Genomic DNA, 27191 nt, shown 5'->3' with positions numbered 1-27191 from the left:
AAATGATTCATGAGCATTGGTAAAGAATGTGTATTGAGCTTTTGTGAGGGCTGGTGGAAAGCTATTTATATGTCTATTCAATCATTTTCCAATTTATCAACACTAATCTTACTGATCTTTTTTGCCTGATTAAACTATGTAACAGTGAAAGGAAGCATAAAATCTATTAAGTTGCTGTTGTGCTGTTGATATTTTCCTTCATATCTGTTAGTAGCCATATGTATGTATGTTTTTATGTTACTTTATTTGGAGCATATGAGTTTTGACTATGATATATGTCCATCTCTGTCTCATACAATCTTTTGGGGTTTGAAGTCTATTTTGTCTGCTCTAAGTATGGCTCTTTCAGACTTTTTTCAAATTGAGACACCAGATTTACAAAGTCATTCATGACTAGAGTATCAGACACACAATGTTCAATATCCCTTTACCAGTATCTTCTCCCCTCCACCAGAGTCCTCAGTTTCTCTCCAACCCACCAGCCTGACATTTTGGTTTTGTTTGGGTCACACTCAGTGGTACTCAGGCCTATTCCTGGCTCTGCAATCACAGATCACTCCTGGTGGGGTCTATGATACTGGGGACTAAATCCAGGTCAGTGGCATGCAAAGCAGGTGCCCGACCTGCTTTAACTACCACTTGATCCCCTGTTCCTAATTTTTTTTTTTTTTTTTTAATTTTTGGCCACATCCAGTGACACTCAGGAGTTACTCTTGGCTATGCACTCAGAAATCGCTCCTGGCTTGGGTGACCATATGGGACGCTGGGGATCGAACCCAGGTCCATCCTGGGTCAGCCGCATGCAAGACTAATGCCCTACTGCTGTGCTATCGCTCCAGACCCTTTTTAAGACTAACGTGTATAACTTTTCAACCTTTGTTTCTACATTTATTTTTATAAGGATAAAAACTTTTTAGTCAGGCTTAATATTTTTTAATTAAAAAAAAATAATTACTTTTGCAACATTCCCACCACCACTGCCCCGTAGCATTGGTGAAGGGGGGTGTTCTTTTTGTGACTGAAATCCAAACATAGTCATGTTTGTAATCATGGTGTTTAAATAAAGATATTATTTTTTAGTATATGTCCAGCCAAAGCGAGCACAAATAAAGGTATTATTAAAAAAAAGATTAACTATTACTAGTAATATATATTACTACATATTATATATAATTGTATAATTTTATATACATATATATATACACACATACATATACACACACACACTGTTCAAGTGTAAAAGAACTAAAGAATTAAGTCTGGTACTCTCTTTAAAGCTACTAACGAGAAATTTTTTTTTTTTTTTTTTTTTTTGGTTTTTGGTCACACCCGGCAGTGCTCAGGGGTTCCTCCTGGCTCTATGCTCAGAAATTGCTCCTGGCAGGCTCTGGGGGACCACATGGGATGCCAGGATTCGAACCACTGTCCTTTTGCATGCAAGGCAAATGCCTTACCTCCATGCTACTTCTCCGGGCCCAAAAAACAGAAAATTTCTGTTACCAAATCTAGCTTAGGTAATTAACTATCTACAAATATAGAACAGCAAAATTGGAAAGTACTTAGCAGCTCCTCTTCTAGATCCACATCATCTTCACTAGAGGAAGCTAAGTAGGCTTGAAAATCCATGTCCAAAAGCTCTTCTTTTTTAAATTTCCTATTAAGTGTTGTAATTCTTTCATGATCAGTCTCATCCCAAGTGATCTCCACCTTTATACAGTAAATGACAAGTGAAAACAATAAATGACAATAATAAATAATAAAACACAATAAATGAGATGCTTAATAACAAATATTCTACTGGTGTAAAGAGACCTATTTCAATTACTCTATATATATCTTTCTCCTATTATGTTATTCCATTAGGTGAAATATTCCATTAGGGGAACCTATGAGGATGTAGATTCGCTAATGGAAAAAGAATTGCATTCCTGTAAAAAACAAACATTTATTATGAATCAGAAAAAATAAGTTTTTACTTGTAAATTCTAAGTTATTTTGGAGGCTTCAAACTTTGTGAAATTTATTATTAGAATTTTCAATAAAGAGCCAGAGAGAGCACAGTGGTAGGACATTTGCCTTGTGGCTGATCCAGAACTAATGGCAGTTGGATTCCTGGCATCCCATATGTGCCTGCCAGGAGCGATTTCTGAGCAGAAGGCCAGGAGTAACCTGAGTGCTGCTGGGTGTGATTCTCCCCCCCCCCCCCCAATTTTTTTTAAATAGAATCTCAGTGAGGTTCATTCCCAAAAGGACTAAGAGCCAATGAGGTTGTTTATTGGCTGAAAATATAGTGAATCCTTAGTATATGATATCTAAATTTGTAGATATAGATCCATAACAGAAGAAATGCTCCCATTCTCTGTATTTTAATGAATAGTCCTGTTCCCTATGCAATCCCTTCTCAGATAAGGTTCTACTAGAGATTTCATCTTCATCAGAGGGTTAAGTCCCACACTGTTACCTTTCTCATATCAATACCATAACAAGGCAACAAAAGAGGCAATATAATTGGGTTCAGAGAGATAGTGAGGCAGGTAAGGAGCATGCCTGTTACATAGTTGCCCAATCTCTATCAAACCATATAGTATCCCTAGCCCATTAGGAGCAATCATTGGGCATGGAGCCAGGTTTATGTTCCAATATAGTCTGGTGTGGCTCCAAAATAAAACCAATAAATAAATAAAGCAACAATTAAACGAGATTCCAAAAATAGTTGTAATGTTTTAAAGATTTCAGGTAGTCACCAGATGTAAAATTATCTCTATTCTGCTAATTAAACCTGAAATTATCATACAGAACAGTGAGGCTCAAAGGCTGAGTGGATGCTTTGTGCAAAGGGTCTGGGTTGGATTACTGGCACCACATGGTACTCTGAACATCATCAGGAACTACTTTTAAGCATTTCCAAGTACGGCACCCAAACGAAAAATAATACTGTAAGACATTTGGGCAGATATGAATGACACAGGTAGGTCTGTTTCAGATCCTTTGGGGATGTCACATTTTAGTCTTGTAATATGATCCTTTATTTTATGTGACTAAATTTTTAGACTTCATATATTGCTTAACTGTGATTTCTAGTATTCAGTTACTGCCTTCCCCTTATTCCCCATGTGATACATTGTCTGTTACTTGTTAAAGAATTTAGTTGGAACATCTATGGAAAAGACAAAAGAAAAAGAAACATTATTAGGTAAAAGACTCAGACTTATACGTTTAAAATTAAGAAAAAAATTTGAAAGTTTGTTTCAACACTGATGTGGTTATGTCTCATTTCTGTTTGTACTTTTGTATTAAATTTTAAATGCTTTTCATTTCTAGAGATGCTGTAAATATTCCACTAAGTCTTTTCTTAAAATAAAGTCTAGCTACACATTAAAAAAAAATTACCGTTGATGTTCCCATTGCAGCAGATGTGAAATATTTTGGTTTATATGCTGTTAAATCCACCTCTGCGGCGACATCCTTGGGCTCATCATCAAAAGTAATATCATCTGGTATAAACCTAAGAAACAAAGAAAAAATAAATTTATTTAAACATATGCTTCAGTGATAAACAGCCAGAGTTTAGATTCTTTTTTAATTAGTTATATTTTATACACACATACCATATAAGTTTCTACAAAACACATGTAGACAAGTCAAACAATGTTAGAAATAACCTTGGAACAAAATTTCTGAAATCTGTAAGTTATAAATCTTTAATTCCAATAAATCTGAATAAAATTCAAACAGGCAGAAACCCTGCCTTTGAAGTTAGCTAGTATGTATGAGTCAGGTATGAACAGGCAAGGGCCATTTATCTCTCAAAGGAGTTTAATTCCTGATACCAGGTTTGCAATACAGTAACTTGAAGATCAAAGAAAACTGCCAAATGGGCCACTGCTCTGAAGTGATGGTATCAAAATAGAAAAGATTATCACTAAAAATATAAAGGGTCTCAAGGAGAGGCTGAGAGGCCCATTTTGCAACTATAAGGGTCTGGGTTCAATTCCTCATGCAGTCTGTTTGTGCTGGCGTGTAGGTCTGGAAGTCTCTGTGCTAGGGACCCATGGCACCACACCAGAGCATGCAATTTCTACCATATAGTCAAATACACGAGAGCACAACTAAAGTGGTACACCCTAAAGCCCCCTTGTTCGCCCTAAGTACGTCAACTGAAAGATGTGGGATCATGGCCCAGAGAACAACCATTGACAAGTACAACTGGACTAGTGTGTGCTGGTATGTGATAAAGCATTTTATCTTAACTAAAGTGTGTACCACCAGCAGCATCCGAACAGCACCACAACCAACCAAGCACAAACTTGTTGTTGCAGCAACAACAGTAGCAAAAAAGAGAGCTAGGGGTGAAATAAAATTCTTAGCATCATACAATGTTCACATATAGCTATTAAACATGCATCAGTTAATGTAACTGCCTGACATTCTCAGGCGAGAAAAGATTATTTCTGAATTTGCAACTTACCAGACTGTGTCCACACAAGCAAAAAATATATGCAATATATTTTATCAAAATTGCATTTGGGACTGGAGAGACGGTACAATGGTTGAGATGCATGCCTTCATGTGACTGGCCCCAGATCACACATTTGGCATCACCCAGTTCTACAAGCAACTGTAGAGGTTTCCAAATACTACCAGGACAGGTAATTCTGGCATAATGCAAACAAAGAAGCACTAGATTTTCTTTTTTATTGGGGGGGGGGGGGTTTCAGGCCACACCCATTTGATGCTCAGGAGTTACTTTTGGCTAAGCGCTCAGAAACTGCCCCTGGCTTAGGGGGACCATATGGGACGCTGGGAGATCGAACCGCAGTCCTTCCTTGGCTAGTGCTTGCAAGGCAGACACCTTACCTCTAGCGCCACCTCACAGGCCCCAGCACTAGATTTTCTGACCCTCCTCATGTTGACTGTTAGGAATGTTGGCCAAGAAACATTAGGAGAGGTTCGAAGGCTCTCTGAGCATTGCTTGATACCACCAACCTCCCATCAAAAAAAGATTTTGACAGATTTTATACTTACCTAATAATCAAGATAATTAAGATTCATTAATAATAATTGAGGTTGATTAGGTAAGCATAATCTCTACCAGCTACAGTTTTATATACTTAGTTAAAAAATTATCCAAAAACACTTTAACATGTTACTAATATGTATGCTTTGTTATTTGCAGGCAGAAGATAGGATTCCCCTAGATAACTAGATGTCAGCAGAATTTCAATTACATTTTAGTGTCATAAATGATTTAAAAAATAGAGAATATAAGTATCTTATTTTATAGAGTTATTAGAATAAATTTTAACACTCCAGGAGAAATGACCCCAAAAGAAACAAAAGACACTGCTGCAAAGAACACTTTGAGATGATTTGAGAAAACTCAAACAATCTGACAGTCTAATAAATACTTTATTTTTTGGGCCACACCTGTTTGATGCTCAGGGGTTATTCCTGGCAAAGCGATCAGAAATTGCCCCTGGCTTGGGGGGACCATATGGGATGCCAGGGATCGAACCACGGTCCTTCCTTGGCTAGTGCTTGCAAGGCAGACACCTTACCTCTAGCGCCACCTCACTGGCCCCTTAATACTTTGTAATTCTTTCTGAAACATTCAAATTACCTCCTAATAAAGTCCAGGAAAAAAAAAAAAAAAAAAAAAAAAGCTTTCAATGAAAAACACAACTTTCAGGGCCGGAGAAATAGCATGAAGATAGGGTGTTTGCCTTGCATGCAGAAGGATGGTGGTTGGAATCCTGGCATCCCAGGAGTGATTTCTGAGCATAGAGCCACCACTACCAGGCATGACAAAAAAAAAGGAAAGAAAAAAAAGAAAAAGTAAAACACAACTTTATTTTTTTATTTTTTTATTTTTTTCGGTTTTTGGGCCACACCCGGCGGTGCTCAGGGCTTACTCCTGGCTGTCTGCTCAGAAATAGCTCCTGGCAGGCACAGGGAACCATATGGGACACCGGGATTCGAACCAACCACCTTTGGTCCTGGATCGGTTGCTTGCAAGGCAAACACCGCTGTGCTATCTCTCCGGGCCCAAAACACAACTTTTTTTAATAGGTGCTGAAACATTTTTTCTTTCAGGTCACAGCCCAGCTATTTTCCAGATTTATTCCTGGCTCTGCACTCAGAATTACTCCTGGCAGTGACAAGGATCCTTTTGGTATGCTGTGCTACTGCTTCGGACCTTCTTTGTTATATTTTAAGTAGGTAAATACTTTTTGGAAAAAAAAATTATTATACACAAATGAATCAGTTAAGTTTTCCCTTATTTAAGGTTACATTACATCTATTATATTCACTAAAAAACAACAAAAAATCCACCCCAAAACAAAACATACTAAAATCTTATCCCAACTTTGAAAATTTCAATTTTTTCTAATGATTAGAATATTTATGAAGTATACGAAAGCTAAAATAATTTAAAAATAATTTATTTCTTTTTTTTTTTTGGTTTTTGGGCCACACCCGGCGGTGCTCAGGGGTTACTCCTGGCTGTCTGCTCAGAAATAGCTCCTGGCAGGCACGGGGGACCATCTGGGACACCGGGATTCGAACCAACCACCTTTGGTCCTGGATCGGCTGCTTGCAAGGCAAACATGGCTGTGCTATCTCTCCGGGCCCATAATTTCTTAATATGTTTAAAAATAAAGGTCCATAAAGGAATGATTCCAGGAACATGGAGATAATATTATATTAGGGGCATGCCTAGCATATGATCTTCCAGGTACCTGAATGTGGCCCGGTATGAGCTCCAAGTATCCCAGGGTGGCGTGGATAATCTGCAGGCTCTAGCACTATGGTATCACTAGGTCCCTGCACTGAGCCAGGTCAGGAATCGATCAACTAAGAAGTTATCAAGTGACAGATATCCCTACCCAAAATATGACTTTCTATGAAACATTTCCCAGTAGAATAGTTTACTAGATTCCAAAGGAATAGGCCATTTCCTTATTATTGGTGATATTCACCACCATCTAGAGTTTTCTAGCTTTGGGTCAATGAAGCCAGAGTATGCGGAGATAATAACCGAATTGAAACAATGCTAGAAACCCCATTCATGGAGCAACATTCTGAGTAGCACTGTCCAGTAGAATCTTCTATGTCTATGACAATGCCCTATATCTGTTCCTTTCAAAAGATGGCTATTTAGTGCTTAAAGTATGTGATTAAGCAAGGAATTAAAATAACATTTTGGGGGCAGTGCTAGAAATGGAGCCCAAGTCATGTGCACATGCACTCTAATATTAACCAGATCATAAATACCACAAATCAGATAAAAAATGTTTAAATTATTTTAAATAGATAAATGCCCTTGTTATTTTGGGTTACACTTGACAGTGTTTCAAGACTTATTTCTGGATTTATGCTCAGGGGACTATATGCAATCTGGCATTAAGCCAAAACTGGCAATATTAATGGCAAGTGCCTATATTTCTGATCCTTCTAGTTTTCTTCTCTCTCTCTCTCTCTCTTTTTTTTTTTTTGGTTTTTGGGCCACACCCGGCATTGCTCAGGGGTCACTCCTGGCTGTCTGCTCAGAAATAGCTCCTGACAGGCACGGGGGACCATATGGGACACTGGGATTCGAACCAACCACCTTTGGTCCTGGATCGGCTGCTTGCAAGGCAAACGCCGCTGTGCTATCTCTCTGGGCCCCTAGTTTTCTTCTCTTTATTGGGGGAGGCACACCTAGTGGAGCTCAGGTATTCCTGGGAGGCTAGGGGGACCATATAGGATGCCAAGGATTAAACCTAGGTTGGCCATATGCAAGGCAAACACCCTAACAGCTGTGCTATGGCTCCAGCCTCAGCTTCTCCTAGCTTTCTTGGGAGTGATATTCCAAAAGACAAAGTTCATCCCAAAGCAAAACAAAACAAAAAACCACTTCATTTACATTATAAATCAAAGAAATATTCTACCTATTACCACACTGCTACAAGATTAAATTGGTAAAACACAGATTAGTTTACCTTAGATCTATAAACGAACAGCTACTTTCAAATTCTAGGCCATCACAATCCTCATAAATTTTACTGGCTGTTTCAGGAGAATCACAGTCTACTACTGCGTAATAGTACTTCAGTCGTTTGAATTGATAGTCTCTCAGTTTTTCTCTAGAGCTCCTAAGAGGAAAAACAAATCATTAAGGTCATTCATTCAGGAACATGGTCCCTTAAAAAAGCTACTTTTTGAGAAAAATACATTTCATGGTAGCCTTTATTCCAACCTACATTTGCTTCATGGCTTTCATCTTATTTCATTTTGACAAGAAACAAATTTTAGTGTTTTGTCTGGATGAATATAAGAATTACATGCACTAAGCTATAACCTTAACTTAAAATTACCTTGCTTGTTCTGCTTTTAGATATAGTCTTCTCAAGTCAAAGTGTGTTAGATAAGACCACTGCATATAAACTAAAAAGCATTAGTTCTTATTTATTTCTTATTTCTCATCCCAGATACATGTATGACTAAGAGTAAATGGTTTTAAGTTTACATATTTGTTTTTATGTTTTTGGGGCACACCCTGTGATGCTCAGAGGTCATTCCTGGCTGTGTGCAATTACTACTCCTGGTGGTACTGGGAGACCATATGGGATCCTAGGGATCAAACTTGGTCAGTTATGTGCAAGGCAAGTGCCTTTACTTGCTATACTGTCACTATGGCCCCATAAATAATTTTAAGTTTCATTTCACTTAACTACATATATTCTTAGAAGGTCTTCATCTGTTCTCTGCCACTAGCCTAGTCAATAGCTATTTTAATTACGTGCAGGTATAGCTCCATCTAGTGGTTTGAAACTACTTGAAAAAACAAACTTTTCTATCATGGTAAAGATGTTATTCTTTTATTTTTTAATTTTTAAAAAGTTTTATTTATTCAAAAATTGACTGGTTTCTGGGCCATACTCAGCAGTGTTCAGGGGTTACTCTTGGCTGTGCACTCAGAAATCGCTCCTGGCAGGCTGGGGGACCATATGTGATGTTGGGAACCGAACCAGGTCCCTCCCTGGTCGGCCACATGCAAGGCAAATGCCCTACCACTGTGCTATCACTCCCAATTTGAGGATTAAATTAAATCCTTAGGGACCAGAGAGATAGCATGGAGGTAAGGTGTTTACCTTTCATGCAGAAGGTCGGTGGTTCAAATCCCAGCATCCCATATGGTCCCCTGAGCTTGCTAGGAGTGATTTCTGAGCATAGAGCCAGGAGTAACTCCTGAGCACTGCCGGGTGTGACCCAAAAACCAAAAAAAAAAAAAAAAATTAAATCCTTAAATTTGCGGATTAAGTTTAATCCTCAAATAAGAAAATGCACATAACTTGAAGGCAAACAGATTTATATGGGAGAAACATCTCAAAAGCAAGCTTACTTAATAATAATCAGAATAAGAAATTAGTTTAATCATTTTCTTAACAGTGATAATTATTCATATTAATTTATAAATATGCAAAAAATTCGTTGTGTGAAAATGGTGTGTCACACTAATAAGAGTTTACTCTTATTTGTAACCTATTTTAACCATAAATGGTACAAGAATAAATCTGAACACTACTAAAATGAATAGCATTCTGAATTTGTGCGGTGAATTTATAAGATTTAGTTTTATTTTCCAAAGTGACTTAATACCAGTCTTTTTCTGAAGCATCCTCAGGAATACTCAATAATTCCACTGGTCCTTGAACTTGTTCTTCTTTCATCCTCTCTTTTCCAAACTCTGAAGGAAATATCTAAACACCAACATAAAATGAGAGTAATATTATTTATATTTTTCTTTTCTTACAAGATCCAGATCTGTCAAGACCTTCTCTTTTTTCTTTTCCTTTCTTTTTTGGTTTATGGGCCACACCAGGCAATTCTCAGGGGTTATTCCTCACTCTGCACTCATGGATCACTCCTGGAGGGGTCAGGGGACCCATATGGGATACTGGAAGGGGGTCAAGCCAGGCAGGGTCAGCAACATACAAGGCAAGCACCTAACTTGCTGAACTTCTAACTTCATAAAGACCTCTTCTTAGAGTTACAACTTTATGACTTACTTCCAAACCCATGATAAAGGGCTAAATCATCATGAAAAATTACCTTTAAAATAACCATTGCAGGCAATCAGTTCAAACCTCAATACCTTTATGACCCCCATGAGCACCACCAGGAATGATCCCTGAGTGCAAAGCCAGGAATAAGCTTTAAGCACTGATGGATATGATCCAAAACAAAAACAAACAATCATGGGGTTGGGAAATAATAAATGCATGGAAACAAAAGTACTTGCTTACTCCACATATCAAATGGGATAAGATCATTACAAAATCCAGGGCCGGAGAGATAGCATGGAGGTAAAGCATTTGCCTTTCATGCAGAAGGTCACTGATTCAAATCCCGGCATCCCATATGGTCCCCCAGCCTGCCAGGAGCGACTTCTGAGCATGGAGCCAGGAGTAATCCCTGGGCCAAACCCGGCCGTGCTCAGGGGTTACTCCTGGCTGTCTGCTCAGAAATAGCTCCTGGCAGGCACGGGGGACCATATGGAACACCGGGATTCGAACCAACCACCTTTGGTCCTGGATCAGCTGCTTGCAAGGCAACCGCCGCTGTGCTATCTCTCCGGGCCCCCAGATATGTAACTTCTAGTCATTTAAACAACTTATGAAGTAGTTAAGAAAATCTTAAAAACTTATGACCAAAGCAATAACAAAGCAGATAGGGCATTTAGCCTTACACGTGGTTGACCTGGGTTTGATCCCCAACATCCCATATGATTCACCAAACCCTCCTCGAGTGTTTCCTGAGCACATGGCCAGGAGCATCACCGAGCATCACTGGGTGTGACCCCAAAATAAAACAAACAAAAAAAGTTGAAAAACTTTCACTAAAAGGTGAATCCTATCAGTTAAAATTTCTAAACTTTCATACTGGTATGGCATCTCAAAAATTTATTAATTACTGTATAGTGAGTCACCTTAAGTACTACCCTGTTTAATCCCTTTGCACATCCTACCTGATTGGCTGACACAGAATCCATACCTTACTCTCTCCTAATATAAATATCCATTTCCCACATATAATAAAAGAAGTGACTCTATTGAAGTGGCTGGTGGATGCTTCTGTGAGTACTCTACGCGACAGGGATCCGGCCTCACCAGTGACTTCTACATCTTGGGATCTGACTTCACCAGCATCATTTACAACTTCTACTTATTTATTCTTTAAGATTACCAATGTTCTTTTTTCTGCACTAAAATTATTAGTCAAAGTACAGTAAAACGGTAGAGCTAAAATTCTATGAAATTTTTGAGGTTTGCACACCCGGCGTTGCTCAAGGTTTACTCCTGGCTTTATACTCAGGGATCATTCCTGTTGGTACTCACAGGAACATAAGGGATGCTGGGAATCCAACCCTGTCACTGTACCCAATGCAAGTGCCCAACCTACAGTATTGTTCTGGTTCAAAATAAAATAGTTAAAAATAATTTATAGTCACAAGCATTCTACCCCTTCAATAATAGTTAACTTTTACATGAGTTTTCTTCATTAATATACATTAATTTCTAAATAAAACAAAATAACTCTCACCTTGACAGAAAATATTACTCCACCTTTTGGTTTAAATGAATTGAATAGAGCCAGCAAATCTTTGGCCTTCAATCTGTCCCAATCCATGTTGCAAACTGCTAATCGACTTGTAATCTAAGAAATGAGAAGAATTAAGTGTTATATAATGCCTATCAATTCCAATGCTTTAGAAAGAAAAATATTAACAATGTAATACCTTTTTGCCCCAATTCTGAGATCAATATAAAATTTATCTAAGTGGATTCAAGATATAGAAGAGAACTATAATGAATCATATAATAGTAAAACGAACAATAGGTAGCACAATTCGGTTCTTAGCTCTTCATATGGAGGGAGGGGACATGTGGATAGGACCACATGCTGCAGTGCTCAGGGGTTACTGCTGGCTCTGTGCCCAGATATAACTTCTGGCAGTGACTGGGGATCATATAGGGTCTCAGGGATTGGGCACAGGTCAGATGTGTGAAAGGCAAGTTGCCTTATATACTGTACTCTGTCTGGCCCCAGTCATTTGTTCTTAAATCAGAATATGATGATGAGGTGTTTTTGTTTTCCCCCAAGTTCCAAGTTTATTAAGATATTTTGTTATACATGCAAGTGTAGGAAAGTTATCTGGTAGCATTTCTGATATTTGCAGAAAAACTAATAAATACATCAGGTAAAATAAGTATTAAATACTAAGGATTTTTTCTATCTACATTGTCATTGATCTATTTATATATTTATAACACCATATCAATATCATATCAATATCATGACTTTGAGTTTTTGTTTGGTATTTTTAATTTGTTCTTAGTTTGGGGGCCATACTCAACAATGTTAAAGGGTTACTCATAGTTCTGCACTCAAGAATCATTCCTGGAAGTGCTCAAGGGACCAGATGAGATGTTGGAGATTGAACCTCGGTCCTGTGTGCAAGGCAAGCGTCCTCCCTGCTGTGCTATTTCTCCAGTCCTAATGTAAGTTTTAACCAGAATCAATTGAGTGATTTGCTAATAATGCTCTCCCACTTAATTTAAAAATAAACTCTACCTATAAAATAAAACTATATACCGGTATATTAAAATAAAGTCACCTCATCTGCTCGAGGAGCATCTTTATCTAATTCTCTCCAAGCATGCTCAAAAGTAGTTGTCTCCAGCAGCAAATCTTCTACATCATCTTCATCTTCAGAACTAGTTTCTATATTTCCTTTACCTCTTGCAAGATCAGGACCGCTGTCACTTTCATTCTCCTCACTATCCTCATCTTTATCATCTTCATCTTCATCATCATCATCATCATCATCATCATCATCATCATCATCATCTTCATCTGTTGAAGTTCCATCACCACTTCCAGTATCATCTTCAGATTTTTCATCACCATCTACTTCACTAGCACTTTCTGAATCTCCCTCCAAGTCATCCTTGTCAAATCTTTCCTCACTCACTAAGTCTTCAGAATTATCACTGTCTTTTGCCATTCTGAGTGGTACTACTGCAAAAGGGTTAAAGGAGGGAGAAATTAAGAAAATAGAAATGTTTAAGTAAATGGAATTTTAAGTTATTTTGAGCTGAAATTAGGGTCAACATATAACTTCTATAAAACTACAGAATATAAATTTAACAAAGACAAGCCTAAATGAAAAAAAAAGTACCCCACCTGATGTGCTGTTTAGGTCTTAATATGGGTTCTGTGCTCAGAGATAATTCCTGGTGGAAACACGAAGGGTCAGGGATCTAACTGAGGCTGGCCACATGCATGGCAAGCACCTCAACCCCTCTACAATCTCTCTAGTGCACTAAGCAGAAAAATTTAATAGGCATCTTTATATCCAGGACATGTAAGTAAATTCAAACATTTAATATTTATGAGTGCCTACAATAGCAAAAGAGAAGGATTGTTCTAGGAATTTACAGCAAAGTAAAGATGACAGATGCACCTATCACTTAAATTAAATACATATAAAATATTTTCAACTCAAGTACATGAGAGGAAATATTCCATGATGCTATGAGAGCATATAATAGAATAGAAGATTGTCTCTAAGAATGATAACTGACTTGATATTTGAAAACAGCAAGATAAGCACATGTAATAAACTATTAGAAAAGAATGACTAGCATTGTGCATTGCAGACAGCAAGGAGTAATGTTAAAAAAAAGCATGCACATCACAAACAAAGCAATGAGAAATCACAGTTATGTTTACAGGAAGATAATAATCAGATTTGCATAGTCAGGAGATTAAAAGTGGATATGACTAGTACATTTTATGAGGGCTGCGAAAAACAATGATAGTAGTATTCTGGGCAAGAAATTAAGTAGTAGAAATTTTATGAAAGCAGAGATGCAGAGAAGTGAATGGAGTTATTGCTGACTAACAGAGTCAATAAAATAGTAACCAGATGTTTAATATGGGGGACAGAAACTTTCAAGGCATCTAGAAGTAAGTCTTAGTTTCTTAGCTTTCAAAGCTAACTAGTCAGCTAAAGATAGAAATACTGGCAATGTTCAACAAAAGTGGCTTGATTGTGGAGCTAGATACCAAATTGAGTTTGGAATATGCTGAACTTGGCTGTTTTGTATTGGGCCACACCAGGCGATGCTCAGATGGTATTCAAGGGACAAATGGGATGCCAACTGAACCTGGGCCAGCTGCATGCAAGGCAAATGCCCTTCTCACTATGCTATTGTTCTGGCCCTAAATATACTGAATCTGCATTGCCTCTCAATTAGCTAAGAGACTTGAATAGAACTAGATGTGTCTAAAGCTCAGAAGTCAGAGCTAAAGATCGAGTTTCCTGTATAGTAATAATATTAGATATGATGTGGATAAATAGATGTGATGCAAATGAGAAGCAATATTTCTAACTAGTGTGTATGTTCTCCTTTTAAAATTTTAATCAGCTGAAAAAGCAATTTTCATGACTTTTGCATATTGCCAATATTTTTCATTAAGTTAAAATTTTATCTTAAAATCCTTGTTTTAAAAGCTCTACAAGTGGGAAACAGTTCCTCTAGTTGCCACTCATTCATTGTCACTATTGCCTTAAATATTGCAAAAGATTTGTAATTCACTTTTACCACAATAAAAATTAAAAAAAAAAAAAGAGTAAAGGATAAGAAGACATGTATGAAAACAGCCATTGATTAGACTGAGTCATCTTTCAGCCCCCAAGCAGCTGAAAGAAGTTAAGAAAATACACTGAAAGCGTCTGATAAAAACACAGTTCTATAAAAATCTTGACTTTTGGGTTTTCTGTCCTCCAGAATTATAAAATAAATTTTGAAATATAAAAAAAAATCCTTGTTTTAAGCAATATCCCTAAAAATCACAGATGGATACAGGGTTAACAATCTACCCCCCACAACAAGATGTTAAAGTAAGTATATAACTATTAATATAAAGCCTTGAGTATTATCTTCAAAGTATAATCTTTGGACTTCAAAGAAATTATTTATGGGAGATTTAAGAAACTGAAGTATTTGAACATTATTTACACTATAGAGTACATTGAGAGTATTTAATCATATATAAAATATTTGCTCAGAGCCATCATGTAGAAGTCCTATGCTCTATTAATGTGGAATTTCTTGTTCCTAGATGTTATAGTTCTAGATGAACTATAAATAATGTGTTAATTCAATTATTTTTATTTATTTTGGTTTTGGGGCCACACCCATTGATGCTCAGGGATTACTCCTGGCTATATGCTCAGAAATCGCTGCTGGCTTGGGGGACCATATGGAACGCCAGGGGATAGAACTGCGGTCTGTCCTACGCTAGCACTGCAAGGCAGACGCCTTACAACTTGCTCCACCAGTATCCCTGAGCCTGCCAAGAGCGATTTCTGAGCGCAGAGCCAGGTGTAACCCCTAAATACTGAGGGTATGGCCCAAAATAATAAAAAAATATTTTTCATACATAGTAAATTTATTTAGTTAACCACAGTGGTTTACCTTTTCTTGGGGTTTTGCTTTGTTGTCTTAACCATTAGTACTCAAGGCTTATTCCTGGTTATGCCTTCAGGGATCATTTCTGGCAGTGCTAAGGGGACCACATATGGTTCAGGGGACCAAAATCAGATTGGCCACATGCAAGGCCAGAACTTTAACCCCTGTCCTATCTCTATATTATTTTTTGTTTTGGAAACACCTAGTATGTTCTGTTGATCTTACAGTGTCAGAGAATGACGAAAACAGTCCTCCAGCATACAAAGCATACACTTAGTTGATCTATCTTAACATTTTTGTTTTTGGTTTGGATCATAGCCCAACCAGAAATGATTCCTTAAATGCAGAGTCAGGAATAAGCATTGAGCACTGCAAGGTGTAGCACAAAAACAAAACAAAACAATGGGACTACTGGCTCTTCAGAACATTCCAACCATCTCTTTACACAAAATAGTTCTCTGTATGAATGCTGTTCTTTAATATCTCCAAACTAATCAAAATAGCACTTAGGAACTTTTCAGATCAAAACATCCTGCTCAGAAATAGCCCCTGGCAGGCACTGGGGACTATATGGGACACCAGTATTCGAACCAACCACCTTAGGTCCTGGATCGGCTGCTTGCAAGGCAAACGCAGCTGTGCTATCTCTCTGGGCCCATAAGACAACTTTTGAAACAAAAAAAAGTCCCCAGTGCCTGCCAGGGGCTATTTCTGAGCAGATAGCCAGGAGTAACCCCTTAGCAATGCCAGGTGTGGCCCAAAAACCAAAAAAAAAGAAAAAAAGAAAAAAAAAGTCGTCTTATATGCTGGAAAATACGGTATATTAACAAGTGATTACGTATTTCCTTTGTAATATGTCAACTGAACCTTAAAATTAAGTACTTTTTTGTTGGTTTTTGGGCCACACCCAGAGACCCTCAGGGGTTACTTCTGGCTCTGCATTCAGAAATGGCTCCTGGCAGGCTTGGGGGACCATATGGGATGCCAGGGATCGAACCCAGGACCGTTCAAGAGTCAGCGGTGTGCAAGGCAAACATCCTACCGCTTTGCTATTGCTCGAGCCCCCAAATTAAATACTTCTATCAGAAGGCCAAAGCCATAGCAAGGAAACAAGCAGTTAATTGCAAAAGGGAATCTGCAAAGAGCAGAAAATCAAAGTCAAACTACTTTCACTAAGATTGGAGATTCACTAAAACAGGGGTTGAGACACTTGCTTTGCCTAGGCCTGACTACTGGCATTATATAATTTCACCTTGAGTTTGAGTGATCCTTGAGCACAAGAGTAAACCAGGAGTAATCCGAGAGCAAAACTAGGTATGACGTCCCCTCCCCACTGTCTCCCTCCAACACTCCCAAAATACGAAACAAAACTAAAACTGCTTTTACTAAGCAGAAGCCTATGTCTGCTCACCTGTTGTTTCACTAAAACAAGATCCCTAAGCAAATTGGGAACTGTGTGCTCAGAAAAACATACTCTTTTCAAATTTGCACATAAGTTAGTAGTTGGCTTGACAACTAAACTCATATTCTGGCTGCAACATGCAAATTTCGATTACCAAAAGTAGTCAAAAGAGCAATAAATATCCAACATTTCATGGTGATGAGAATATATATAAAAAGTGCAGGCTATAGCAGTAACAAGCAACTGCCCAAGTTTTTATCCCTGGCACCCTATATGGTCCCCAAATCTCCCGGGAGTGATACCTGAAAGTAGAACCAGGACTGAGCATAGCTGGGTATGGCTCAAAAAAGAAAGAAGATTATATATATAAATAAATAAACATTACCTGGCTAAAGCATGTAGCTCTACTAAATACAAATCTAAATCACCTTCGAGTTTCAAGATTAAAAGTTTTGGCCTTCTAGTTATTACAACACTATACAAAATTATACGATATTTTTTAATTCTTCAGCTTTATACTTCAAAAAAAGCACTTATTATGCCCATTTCACTATGAATAATATATGACATATAATTTATGACATGTTTACTTGTTAAAAATCAATATAAAAATCAGTGTAAACATAGAATCCTGTTTCTCTCCAACCCACCTGAAAGCATTTCTCTTGTCTGAGAATAACTGAGATTAGGAAATTTCACAGTATCAGAGCCTGCAGTTTTCAGTTTCTTTTTGAGACACAAGTCTGTACTCTGTTGAACATTATTTTTTTTTTCTTTTGTACTCTTTTGTGTATATTCTTCACTGTCTTTCTTGGGACTTATTTCTGAATCCACCTTCTGAGATTTGCAAGTGTTCCTAATTTTCTGAACCATGTCAGAAACATCTAGATTACTCTTACTTTCAAACTCCTTTTGATCTGTTTTCTTGGTATCTTTCTCTTTATCCCCAGTTGAATTCTTCAATTTTATTTTGGTTTTAGTCTGAGATTTTTTCTTCTTCATTTTCTTTTGGCTCAATGCTTTGCTTTCTTCATCTGACAGATCTGAATCAGAATCTGAAAGTTCATAATAGCGTTTTAAGTCCTCTGTGGTGCTGTGGTTGATAGGACGTCCTCTTTTATCCACAGCGTAATTCAACTTGAACTTTTTGTCATGAAACATTGCTCGAAATCTCTTGTCGATTTTGACTTTGCGATCCTTTTCTGGCATTTCCCAAAATCTTGGGTCTTTGGTCACCCGCTTAAACCGCTGGTCATTCATTATTTCTTGCTTGGATGCCATTTTGAAGTGTGACTGGACAAGTGTAAAAAGAAACCAAACACTGAAAAAGTTAGAATAATGTAGTTAGTTATATAGTTAAGGCTGCTTTAGGATAAAATATTTATAACATTTTAAAAAGCTAAATATAGGGTAATATGCCTTAATTTCATTCCCAAACTTACTGAGTCACATACAGAAACCCAACACTATCAAAATAACCTTATTCATTCAAGTAGAGAAGTTGGTTGGACATCATATATTAAGGCAAAACCACACCGAAAATGCCAGGGCTATAAAGGGTAAATGCTTACTGAGAGTGTTTATATTTCTTATTGGACAGCTTTCTTAAATGGATTTATGAAATCTCCAAGCCTCAATCTCGATTCAAGTTCTGGAGCCATTCTGTTCATTTCTACCTCAAGTGACTCTGGACACCTGTTTCTTCTACACAGAAGGTCTCCCAACTATTGATTTGAGTTCACCACGTTCTCTTTAATCCTTCCTCCTGATTCAAAGCGTATTATTTTCCACCTCTTACACTTGAAGACAGACCTTTCTTTCACATATCATAAAAAGGTCCGAGTTTCAAGGATGTACTTTATTTTTCCCTTTTTTTTAAACACCGTGGTTACGAAGTTGTTCACAATTGAGTTTTAGTCTTAGAATGTCCAACACCTTATCCATTAATATTTCCCACCACCAATGTCCCCAGTTTCCTCCAACTCTACCCCACCCTATCTCTGAGGCATGTATTTTACTCCTCTCCCTCTCTCTTCCTTTTAGACACTGGTTTGCATTATAGTTAATGAAGGGGCACCGTTCATGTCAGTTTATCCCAGTTCAGCACCCAGTTCTTGTCCAGAGTGATCATATCCACTCTCATTGGTTATAGTAGACCCTCCCCTGCCATAATTATTCCCATTATTTGTGGCAAGTTTCCTCCATGGACTGGCCCTCCTGACCCTCACCTCTATAGTCTCTGGATATCATTACCATACTCCCTTTTTATTTCTCTTATATCCCACAAATAACTGCAATCTTTCTAGGTCTACCCCTCTCCCTCAGACTCAATGCATTGAGCACAATCCTCTCCATCTCCATCAAGGATGTATCTTTAGAGCATCAGTGTTGAGCCGTCTCGAGGGTGATGATACCCCCTTGCCCAACGTATATTATCAGTGTATATATATGAGAAACATATACGACATGGAGCTGGAGCGGTGGCGCAGCGGTAAGGTGCTTGCCTTGTACAGGCTGACCTAGAACGGACCTGGGTTCGATCCCCGGGGTCCCATATGGTCTCCCAAGCCAGGAGCGATTTCTGCGCGCATAGCCAGGAGTAACTACCCCTGAGCGTCACCTTTTAGCTCGAAAGCAGCCCACGACCCTCCGCTACTGGGGACCCGCTAGAGCAGTGCTTCTCAATGGTTTTCTGTCAAGCCCCCCTAGGAAGAAGAAAACATTTTTCGCGCCCCCACCGCGCGACTGTAAATAGTATATTAAAAAAACTTTAACCTGCTAAACAAAAATATATAAAATAATTTGAGCTGAGTTTTAAATCAGAGGTGATGTCTGGATTCATGGCTACAACGAGTACATTTTGCAATGCATAGCTTTTCGAAGCGGGGTTTGAAGCAGGACACAGCGACTCTCAGCTCGAGACGTGAACACGGGGCTTAGCTTGTCATGACAGTGTTTGCTGAGGTCAATCGCGCCCCCTATTTGAGAACCACTGCTCTAGAGGCTGCCTGGTCTCCACATTCCCACAGGAACGCGGGAGCCAGCCGGCTCATCCTACCTCCCCAGGCCCAGGGGACGAGTGCCCTGAGTCCTGCGGAGGATCCGCGGGGGACCTAAGAAGAAAAGCAGGAGCGAAGACAGAGGCAGAAAGGTGCAGACCGCCATCCGACTTACCTGTGCAGGATCCTCCACTCCGCCCGGAGGCTCACGTGGTCGCTCACCCACAATCCCCCGCGCGACTTCCGCCGCGACGGCGCGCTAGCGGGGACAAACTTCTTCCTTATTACCCTTCGGGCGCAGTTCTGCGCAGGCGTAGAAGTTGCCGCCGAGAAGGTTGGGCGCGTGCGCAGTAGCAGTGGCAGGAGGCGAAAGGAGAAGATGCGGGCTTTTCGCGTCCTATGCCCCTTATGGCGGCCTTCGGGGTTCGGAGCCCATACGGACAGCTTCGGCCTCGGCAGATTCGCCTCCGGCCCGGGCAGAACCTCGACTCCTGTCCTGAATATCTTTGACCGGGCCTTGAAGCGGAAACAGAAGAACTGGGCGGCCCGGCGGCCGGATTTAGCCAAGTTCGACTACCTGAAGGAGGAGGTGGGCCCGGGAGGGTGCTCTGGGGTCCTGGGATGGGGGTTCTGGGGTGCGGAGCAGAGACGGAGGATTGGCGGACCGAGATGGGGGAACTCCGTGGCACAAAGCTGAATCTGGACCTGGTGATCTTGGAGCTCCCGCTTCTTCCCAGTGTGGCGCGTGACCTTGAGCAGCCTTGACCTTGCGTGGCCTTTGACCTTTCGGCGCCTGGACTTCCTTAGGTGGCTTTGATTCACTCATTCGCCCACTCGTTTTCATTCACTCTAGAATCGCAGGTCTTTCCCATGCAAAGCCTCTTGGGGCTTCTCTCCTTTTAGTGCTGGAAGGCAGAAAGCAAGGGAAGTGGTGGCAGTGATGACTAGGGCAGCTGGATAGAAGGCTGGAGAAGAAGTTGATTCAGCCAGGGTCTTGGGGTCGTGAAGCAAGGGAAGTGGTGGCAGTGATGACTAGGGCAGCTGGATAGAAGGCTGGAGAAGAAGTTGATTCAGCCAGGGTCTTGGGGTCGTGAAGCAAGGGAAGTGGTGGCAGTGATGACTAGGGCAGCTGGATAGAAGGCTGGAGAAGAAGTTGATTCAGCCAGGGTCTTGGGGTCGTGAAGCAAGGGAAGTGGTGGCAGTGATGACTAGGGCAGCTGGATAGAAGGCTGGAGAAGAAGTTGATTCAGCCAGGGTCTTGGGGTCGTGAAGCCTCAGTGTGCGGAGGAGTAACTCGCTGGACGCCCATGGGGACATTTTCTGTGCATCTAGGGGCTTCTAGATAGGGACATTGATTGAGAGTTTTTGTTTTGTTTTGTTTTTTCGGGCCACACCTGTTTTGATGTTCAGGGGTTACCCCTGGCTAAGAGCTCAGAAATTGCCCCTGGCTTGGGGGGACCATATGGGACGCTGGGGGATAGAACGGTATTCCTTCCTTGGCTAGCGCTTGCAAGGCAGACACCTTACCTCTAGCACCACCTCTCCGGCCCCTGGATAGGGACACTGAAAAGGTAACAGTCTACCTCTTTCTGCAGGAAAGCACCCTGCATTGCATCCCAACAGGAGGCTTGCCAGTGCACAAGACCAGAACATACGAGGGAAAACATTTTTTATTTTTTTTTTATTTATTTATTTTTTTTTTTTTGGGTCACACCCGGCAGTGCTCAGGGGTTACTCCTGGCTGCTGTCTGCTCAGAAATAGCTCCTGGCAGGCACGGGGGACCATATGGGACACCGGGATTCGAACCAACCACCTTTGGTCCTGGATCGGCTGCTTGCAAGGCAAACGCCGCTGTGCTATCTCTCCGGGCCCGGGAAAACATTTTTAAAAAAATAATAAAATGTATTTCTTTTAGGAATAGGTCACTTGGTATAATTCCTTCTATTCCCCCACCTTCCCTTTAAAAGCATAGAGACATGTCCCAAATGTTCCAAGTCCTGCTAGAAACTCTGAGGTGTTTCTAAGGGAGTGAGTAGTTGTGGAGAATGTTAGGCTTTTTGCCCTTTATTCCTGCCTGATCTAGTAGCATTTGCTTTCTAACCTGTCTTAGATAGAGATGGAATTGAAGAAGTGGGGAATGCTTCTCTTCCAATTTAGCTGACTGTAAAATTTGCAAGCGTTGTTCAAGACAGTTTTTTGCTTAAGTAAGCATTCCACAAAATGTGGTGGTAGCCATCGTATATTTATGTTAAGTGGCACATGGTTCTGTACCAAAACTCAGCTAATTAAATAGTGAATGCCTCACAAATACATGGACCTCAGGCTAATATTTGAATAGTAATGTGCCCGTTACGTTCCCGGCACTTTTCATCCTTGCAGTCATGTAGAATGTGGAATTCAAAGGCACATTTTTTTTTTTTTTTTTTTTTTGGGCCACACCCGGCAGTGCTCAGGGGTTACTCCTGGCTGTCTGCTCAGAAATAGCTCCTGGCAGGCACGGGGGACCATATGGGACACCGGGTTTCGAACCAACCACCTTTGGTCCTGGATCGGCTGCTTGCAAGGCAAACGCAGCTGTGCTATCTCTCCAGGCCCAAAGGCACATATTTTTAATATTTAGACTTGGGGAACCCTAACACAGAGGGTAATGTGCTTGCCTTATAGGTGCCTACTCAAGTTCATTCCATGGCACCATGTGGCCTCAGAGCCCTGCCAGGAGTATATGGTAGGAGGAGTATATGCCTCAGCATATCTTGAATGTGGATTCAAAACCCCAAACAAAAACAAAAGAAAAAGGGCTAGAAAGGGAAGAACAGAATAGTCCCTTATCTACATGTTGAAGTCTGTAGAATATTTAATGACTGAAACAGTGTTCCTTGGTAGACCAGGTTTGATCCCTGACAGTGGTCCCCTGTGCCTGCCTGGAATCATTCCTGAGCACAGTAACCCCTGAGCACCACCTGGTGTGCGCCTAAACCAATTTTTTTTTAAAGGTTCCTTCTCTATTACACCTACCTGCTTGGTCTTTTTTAATTGCTTACTGTTTGGGCTATTTCAGGTTGGAAGTCGGATTGCCGACCGAGTGTATGACGTTTCCAGGTAAGTAATCATGATCATAGTCAGCTCTGGTTAGAAGATCTGGACTCTTGACTGGAGATTCAAATGGAACTCCTGAGAGTTAATGTCTGAAATGGCAGAATTTATTAGGAGGATTGGTCATTTAATCATTTGTCTAGGCCTTTTTTTTAGTGCTAGGAGATCAAATATCCTCTTATTCATCATTTCACTGAAAACCAATGAGTGCAATGGCTTTTTCTGTTCTTCACATGGCAGAGTATATGTCGTGCAGTGTTAATTTAAGCCATGGTTTGATTCCCCTAATACTAGTGATGCCTGGTCACCAGCTGACCTGAGCCTGTCTGGGGGACTCCCTCCCCACCCCTCACAAAAAAAGAGAAAGATTATTCATTTCTGTTAGACTTGGGCCATTAAGGGCCTATAATGTTATACAGAATCAGATTTGATTTTTATATTTTATTATACAATTTGATTACAAACATGATTATAGTTGGGTTTCAGTCGTATAAAGAACACTCCCCTTCTTCACTTGTATTTCTTTTTTTAAATAATTTTTATTGTGACCAAAAGTGAATAACAAATCTTTCACAGTAATATTTGAGGGACATAATGACAAAAGAACATGTCTATCAAATATTATTAAGGCCTTGATGGATTTCTTCATTCCCTGTTAGACATTATAAAAACATTACAATTCAAGTTTTACAGCCTTGCATCAGGAACTGCAGTTAGATACAGTTTACAGTTTTTCAGCTTGATGATGGGATAAGTGACTTTTGCATATTTGGATCTCTGAAGTTAGCTTTCACTTTTTGTTCTTTGTTTAAAAGACTGTTTCTGGGGCTGGAGCAGTGGCGCAAGCTGTAAGGCATATGCCTTGTGTGTGCTAGCCTAGGATGGACCGTGGTTCAATTCCGTGGGGGACCATATGGCATATCCCATATGGCATATCCCTTATGGTCCCCCAAGCCAGGAGCTATTTCTGAGTGCATAGCCAGGAGTAACCTGAGCATCTACCAGGTGTGGCCCAAAATCCAAAAAATAGACTACTTCTGTGTGGTCATTAAATTTGACCATTATGAAATGAATTTATGTCAATTGAATAAGAAAAGGGAGATTTTATTAGAAAGCACAGATCTTAAACATATTTTAGCTATTCTTGGTACTTTATAAAATTTAAGTATGAGTTAATTTTTGTTAAACGAAATTTCATTCCAGCAAATAATCATGTTTATTATTTCAGATCTGAAAAACTTATATTGAGAAATCTATTATGTCTTCTTTATACTATAATTATTCATTTGCCTGGATTTTAGGCCATTTGTGATTTAATAAGTGAAACTAAATTTTTCAAATTAGTTTATATTTTGTATTTCCAAATTGGTTTGTACTTTATAGTATTTTTGTGTCTTAGTAATGAGCAAGACAGTCTATCAAATGACGTATAATTATGGTTAAAAGCATGACAATACAGCCTAACATTTAACTGTATTAATGTTCTATCATTGAGAATTTATATCGACACTAATCTATTGATTTTTTTTAAATTTGTTCCACAAGTGTCTTATGTAAAATATGAGGCTCACTTATTACTGTTATATTTAGTGATAATAGTGACTTAGTTGGGGCTGGAGCAAAAAGTACCGTGAGTAGGGTAGTTTCCTTGCACATTACTGACCCATGTTTGATTACCTGCCAGGAATAAATCCTCAGTACCTCTGGGTGTGACCCCCAAACCAAAATGAAAATAATGATTTAACTGTTTTAATGAGTAGTGTAAACTGTTAGAATTTTTTATATGCACAATTTTTTAAAATCTCATATTAAGGGGGCCGGGCAGTGGCGCTGGAGGTAAGGTGCCTGCCTTGCCTGCGCTAGCGTAGGACGGACCGCGGTTCGATCCCCCGGCGTCCCATATGGTCCCCCAAGCCAGGAGCGACTTCTGAGCGCATAGCCAGGAGTAACCCCTGAGCGTCACCGGGTGTAGCCCAAAAACCAAAAAAAAAAAAAAAAAAAAATCTCATATTAAACCTGAAGTAGTAATTTTTATTTTATAGAGGGGGGAAATAAGATTCAGCAAGATGAAATCATTTTTCTTCGATCCCCTAATTATTATGACTTATGTCTTTTGAATTTCAAAGTTGTGTATCTTTATTGTGCCATATAATCTATTTACAATAAACAGTTATTTTTACCAGTGATTTGCCAACTACATACTAGTTTTTTCTTAATTTTTTTTTCTGGTTTTTACCAGAAATTGAAAAAGAGCTCTTGATTCAGATAGGATAAATGTTAGCAAATAAAATTTTGTCTTCATAATTTTTTCTTACATCATTTATCTATAACTAGATGTATATGCAAATTTATAATGACACATTTGGAAGAATGCGCACAGGAAAGAGGATAATAGTTCTGAATTGAAATGATCATAAGTCAGATTCTTATCGTATTTACTATTTGAGTAAAATTTGGATTGACTGGCTCTAATTCTGAACATAACAATGGACTTTGAACCTTAGTAAGCTTTCAGGAAAAATCAGTCTACTATTTATCACTGATGTTACGGTTTTAACTTAATATGCATTCTTTTTTTAATTGAATCACTACGAGATACCGTTATAAAGTTTTTCACAATTGAGCTTCGGTTGTACAAAGTTTCAAAACCCATCTCTTCACCAGTTCACATTTTTTTTTTTTTTTTTTTTTGTGGTTTTTGGGTCACACCCGGCAGTGCTCAGGGGTTATTCCTGGCTCCAGGCTCAGAAGTTGCTCCTGGCAGGCACGGGAGGACCATATATGGGACGCCGGGATTCGAATCGATGACCTCCTGCATGAGAGGCAAACGCCTTACCTCCATGCTATCTCTCCGGCCCCACCAGTTCACATTTTATGCCACAAATAATCTCACCCATGCCGCCCCCACCTGCCTCTATGGTCACCATTTTTCTTTTCTCTCAATTTCTCGTTTGCTCCTTAACTCATTGTACCAGCACAGATACTACATTTCTATAAAAATATGAGAAAATATCTACTTAGAAATAACATTTTATAGATCCAAAATATGAATATAATTCAAAATAGTAAGCAAAGCATTTTTTAGCTGACTAAAAATATTAAATGATAAGGGGTTTGGCATTAGCTAAGCCATATGAGGATACTTTCAAAGGAGAACCCACTGAATGTGACTCAAAAATAATAAATAAACGGGCCGGAGAGGTAGCATGGAGGTAAGGCATTTGCCTTAAATGCAGAAGGATAGTGGTTCGAATCCTGGTGTGTCATATGGTCCCCTTAGATTGCCAGGAGTGATTTCTAAGCATAAAGCGAGGAGTAACCCCTGAGTGCTACCGGGTGTGACCCAAAAATTAATTAATTAAACTATATTAAATGATTCTTTTATGTCAATTTTTGGATGCCAAATTATAATTATTGGAGTATATTAGTATATTTGGCTAAATAAGTGAAAGAAAAACAATTAATTTTATTTGCATATATTTTATTGATATGTTAATAACAAGTAATAATTAGCTTTTACAATTCTGTATAAAAAAAACAAACCTTATTTTTGAGTTGGAGAGAGTTTGAGAAAGGCTGACTGCATGCATTGAATTCAGAGGCTTAGCTGGGTTGGTTGCTTCCCCAGGCAACTTGATTCCTGAGCACCACTAGAATCAAACTCTTGAGTCATACACCAGAAGAAATAAAAAGCACAAATATAAACTTTATTTTCTAAAGGCACAAAGTAGAATATAACCTAAGTAGATAAAAGAGTATGTATGGAAATATGGAATATTTAACCCTATATGTGTCTTAAAATTTAATAGTAAATGATTCCCTACCAGAATTGATTCCTGAGCACAGAGCCAGGAGTGAGCTGTGAGCATTGCTGAGTGTGACCCCAAAACAAACAGACACACACAAATGCTTTAGGACATTTTTACATATTATTTTTATGTCTTGTCTCAGCAAGTTTGAGAACTAGGAATAGCTAATAAAATTTTGATAAGATTTTAAAAAATTATATTTATATACATTAACTTTTCATTCTTTATTTGCTTGAGTTGTCAATTGCAAGTCTATTCTTCAGGCTATGTTACGGAGCAATCTTATAGAAAGCTAGTTGATTTGTCCTGGGAATAGATAAACAAATTGTCCTGGTATGTTTTCTGGTAAATACAGCTTAAAAG

General features: G+C 39.1%; 2 protein-coding genes across 2 annotated transcripts in view; one reads left to right on the top strand and one right to left on the bottom strand.

Moving 5' to 3' along the window:
- ESF1 (ESF1 nucleolar pre-rRNA processing protein homolog) overlaps positions 1 to 18244 on the bottom strand; it is a 67195-nt gene extending 48951 nt beyond the window's left edge. The window contains exons 1-7 of the mRNA XM_049774377.1: positions 17577 to 18244; positions 12662 to 13065; positions 11587 to 11700; positions 9643 to 9743; positions 7983 to 8135; positions 3391 to 3505; positions 1560 to 1707 (exon numbers count right to left, since the gene is read on the bottom strand). Coding sequence (XP_049630334.1) covers positions 1560 to 1707; positions 3391 to 3505; positions 7983 to 8135; positions 9643 to 9743; positions 11587 to 11700; positions 12662 to 13065; positions 17577 to 18207 — 1666 coding nt within the window. The 5' untranslated portion in view covers positions 18208 to 18244. The remainder of the gene's footprint in view (positions 1 to 1559; positions 1708 to 3390; positions 3506 to 7982; positions 8136 to 9642; positions 9744 to 11586; positions 11701 to 12661; positions 13066 to 17576) is intronic.
- Positions 18245 to 20298: 2054 nt separating this feature from the next.
- Positions 20299 to 27191, top strand: part of NDUFAF5 (NADH:ubiquinone oxidoreductase complex assembly factor 5) — a 30837-nt gene continuing 23944 nt past the window's right edge. Inside the window, exons 1-2 of the mRNA XM_049774357.1 lie at positions 20299 to 20514; positions 22985 to 23025. Of these exons, the coding sequence (XP_049630314.1) occupies positions 20305 to 20514; positions 22985 to 23025 (251 nt within the window). The 5' untranslated portion in view covers positions 20299 to 20304. The remainder of the gene's footprint in view (positions 20515 to 22984; positions 23026 to 27191) is intronic.

This window comes from Suncus etruscus, chromosome 6 (genome assembly GCF_024139225.1).
Source record: "Suncus etruscus isolate mSunEtr1 chromosome 6, mSunEtr1.pri.cur, whole genome shotgun sequence".
NCBI lineage: Eukaryota > Metazoa > Chordata > Mammalia > Eulipotyphla > Soricidae > Suncus > Suncus etruscus.
The sequence above is the reverse complement of the archived record's forward strand: the minus strand, read 5'-3'. Positions and strand labels throughout refer to the sequence as shown.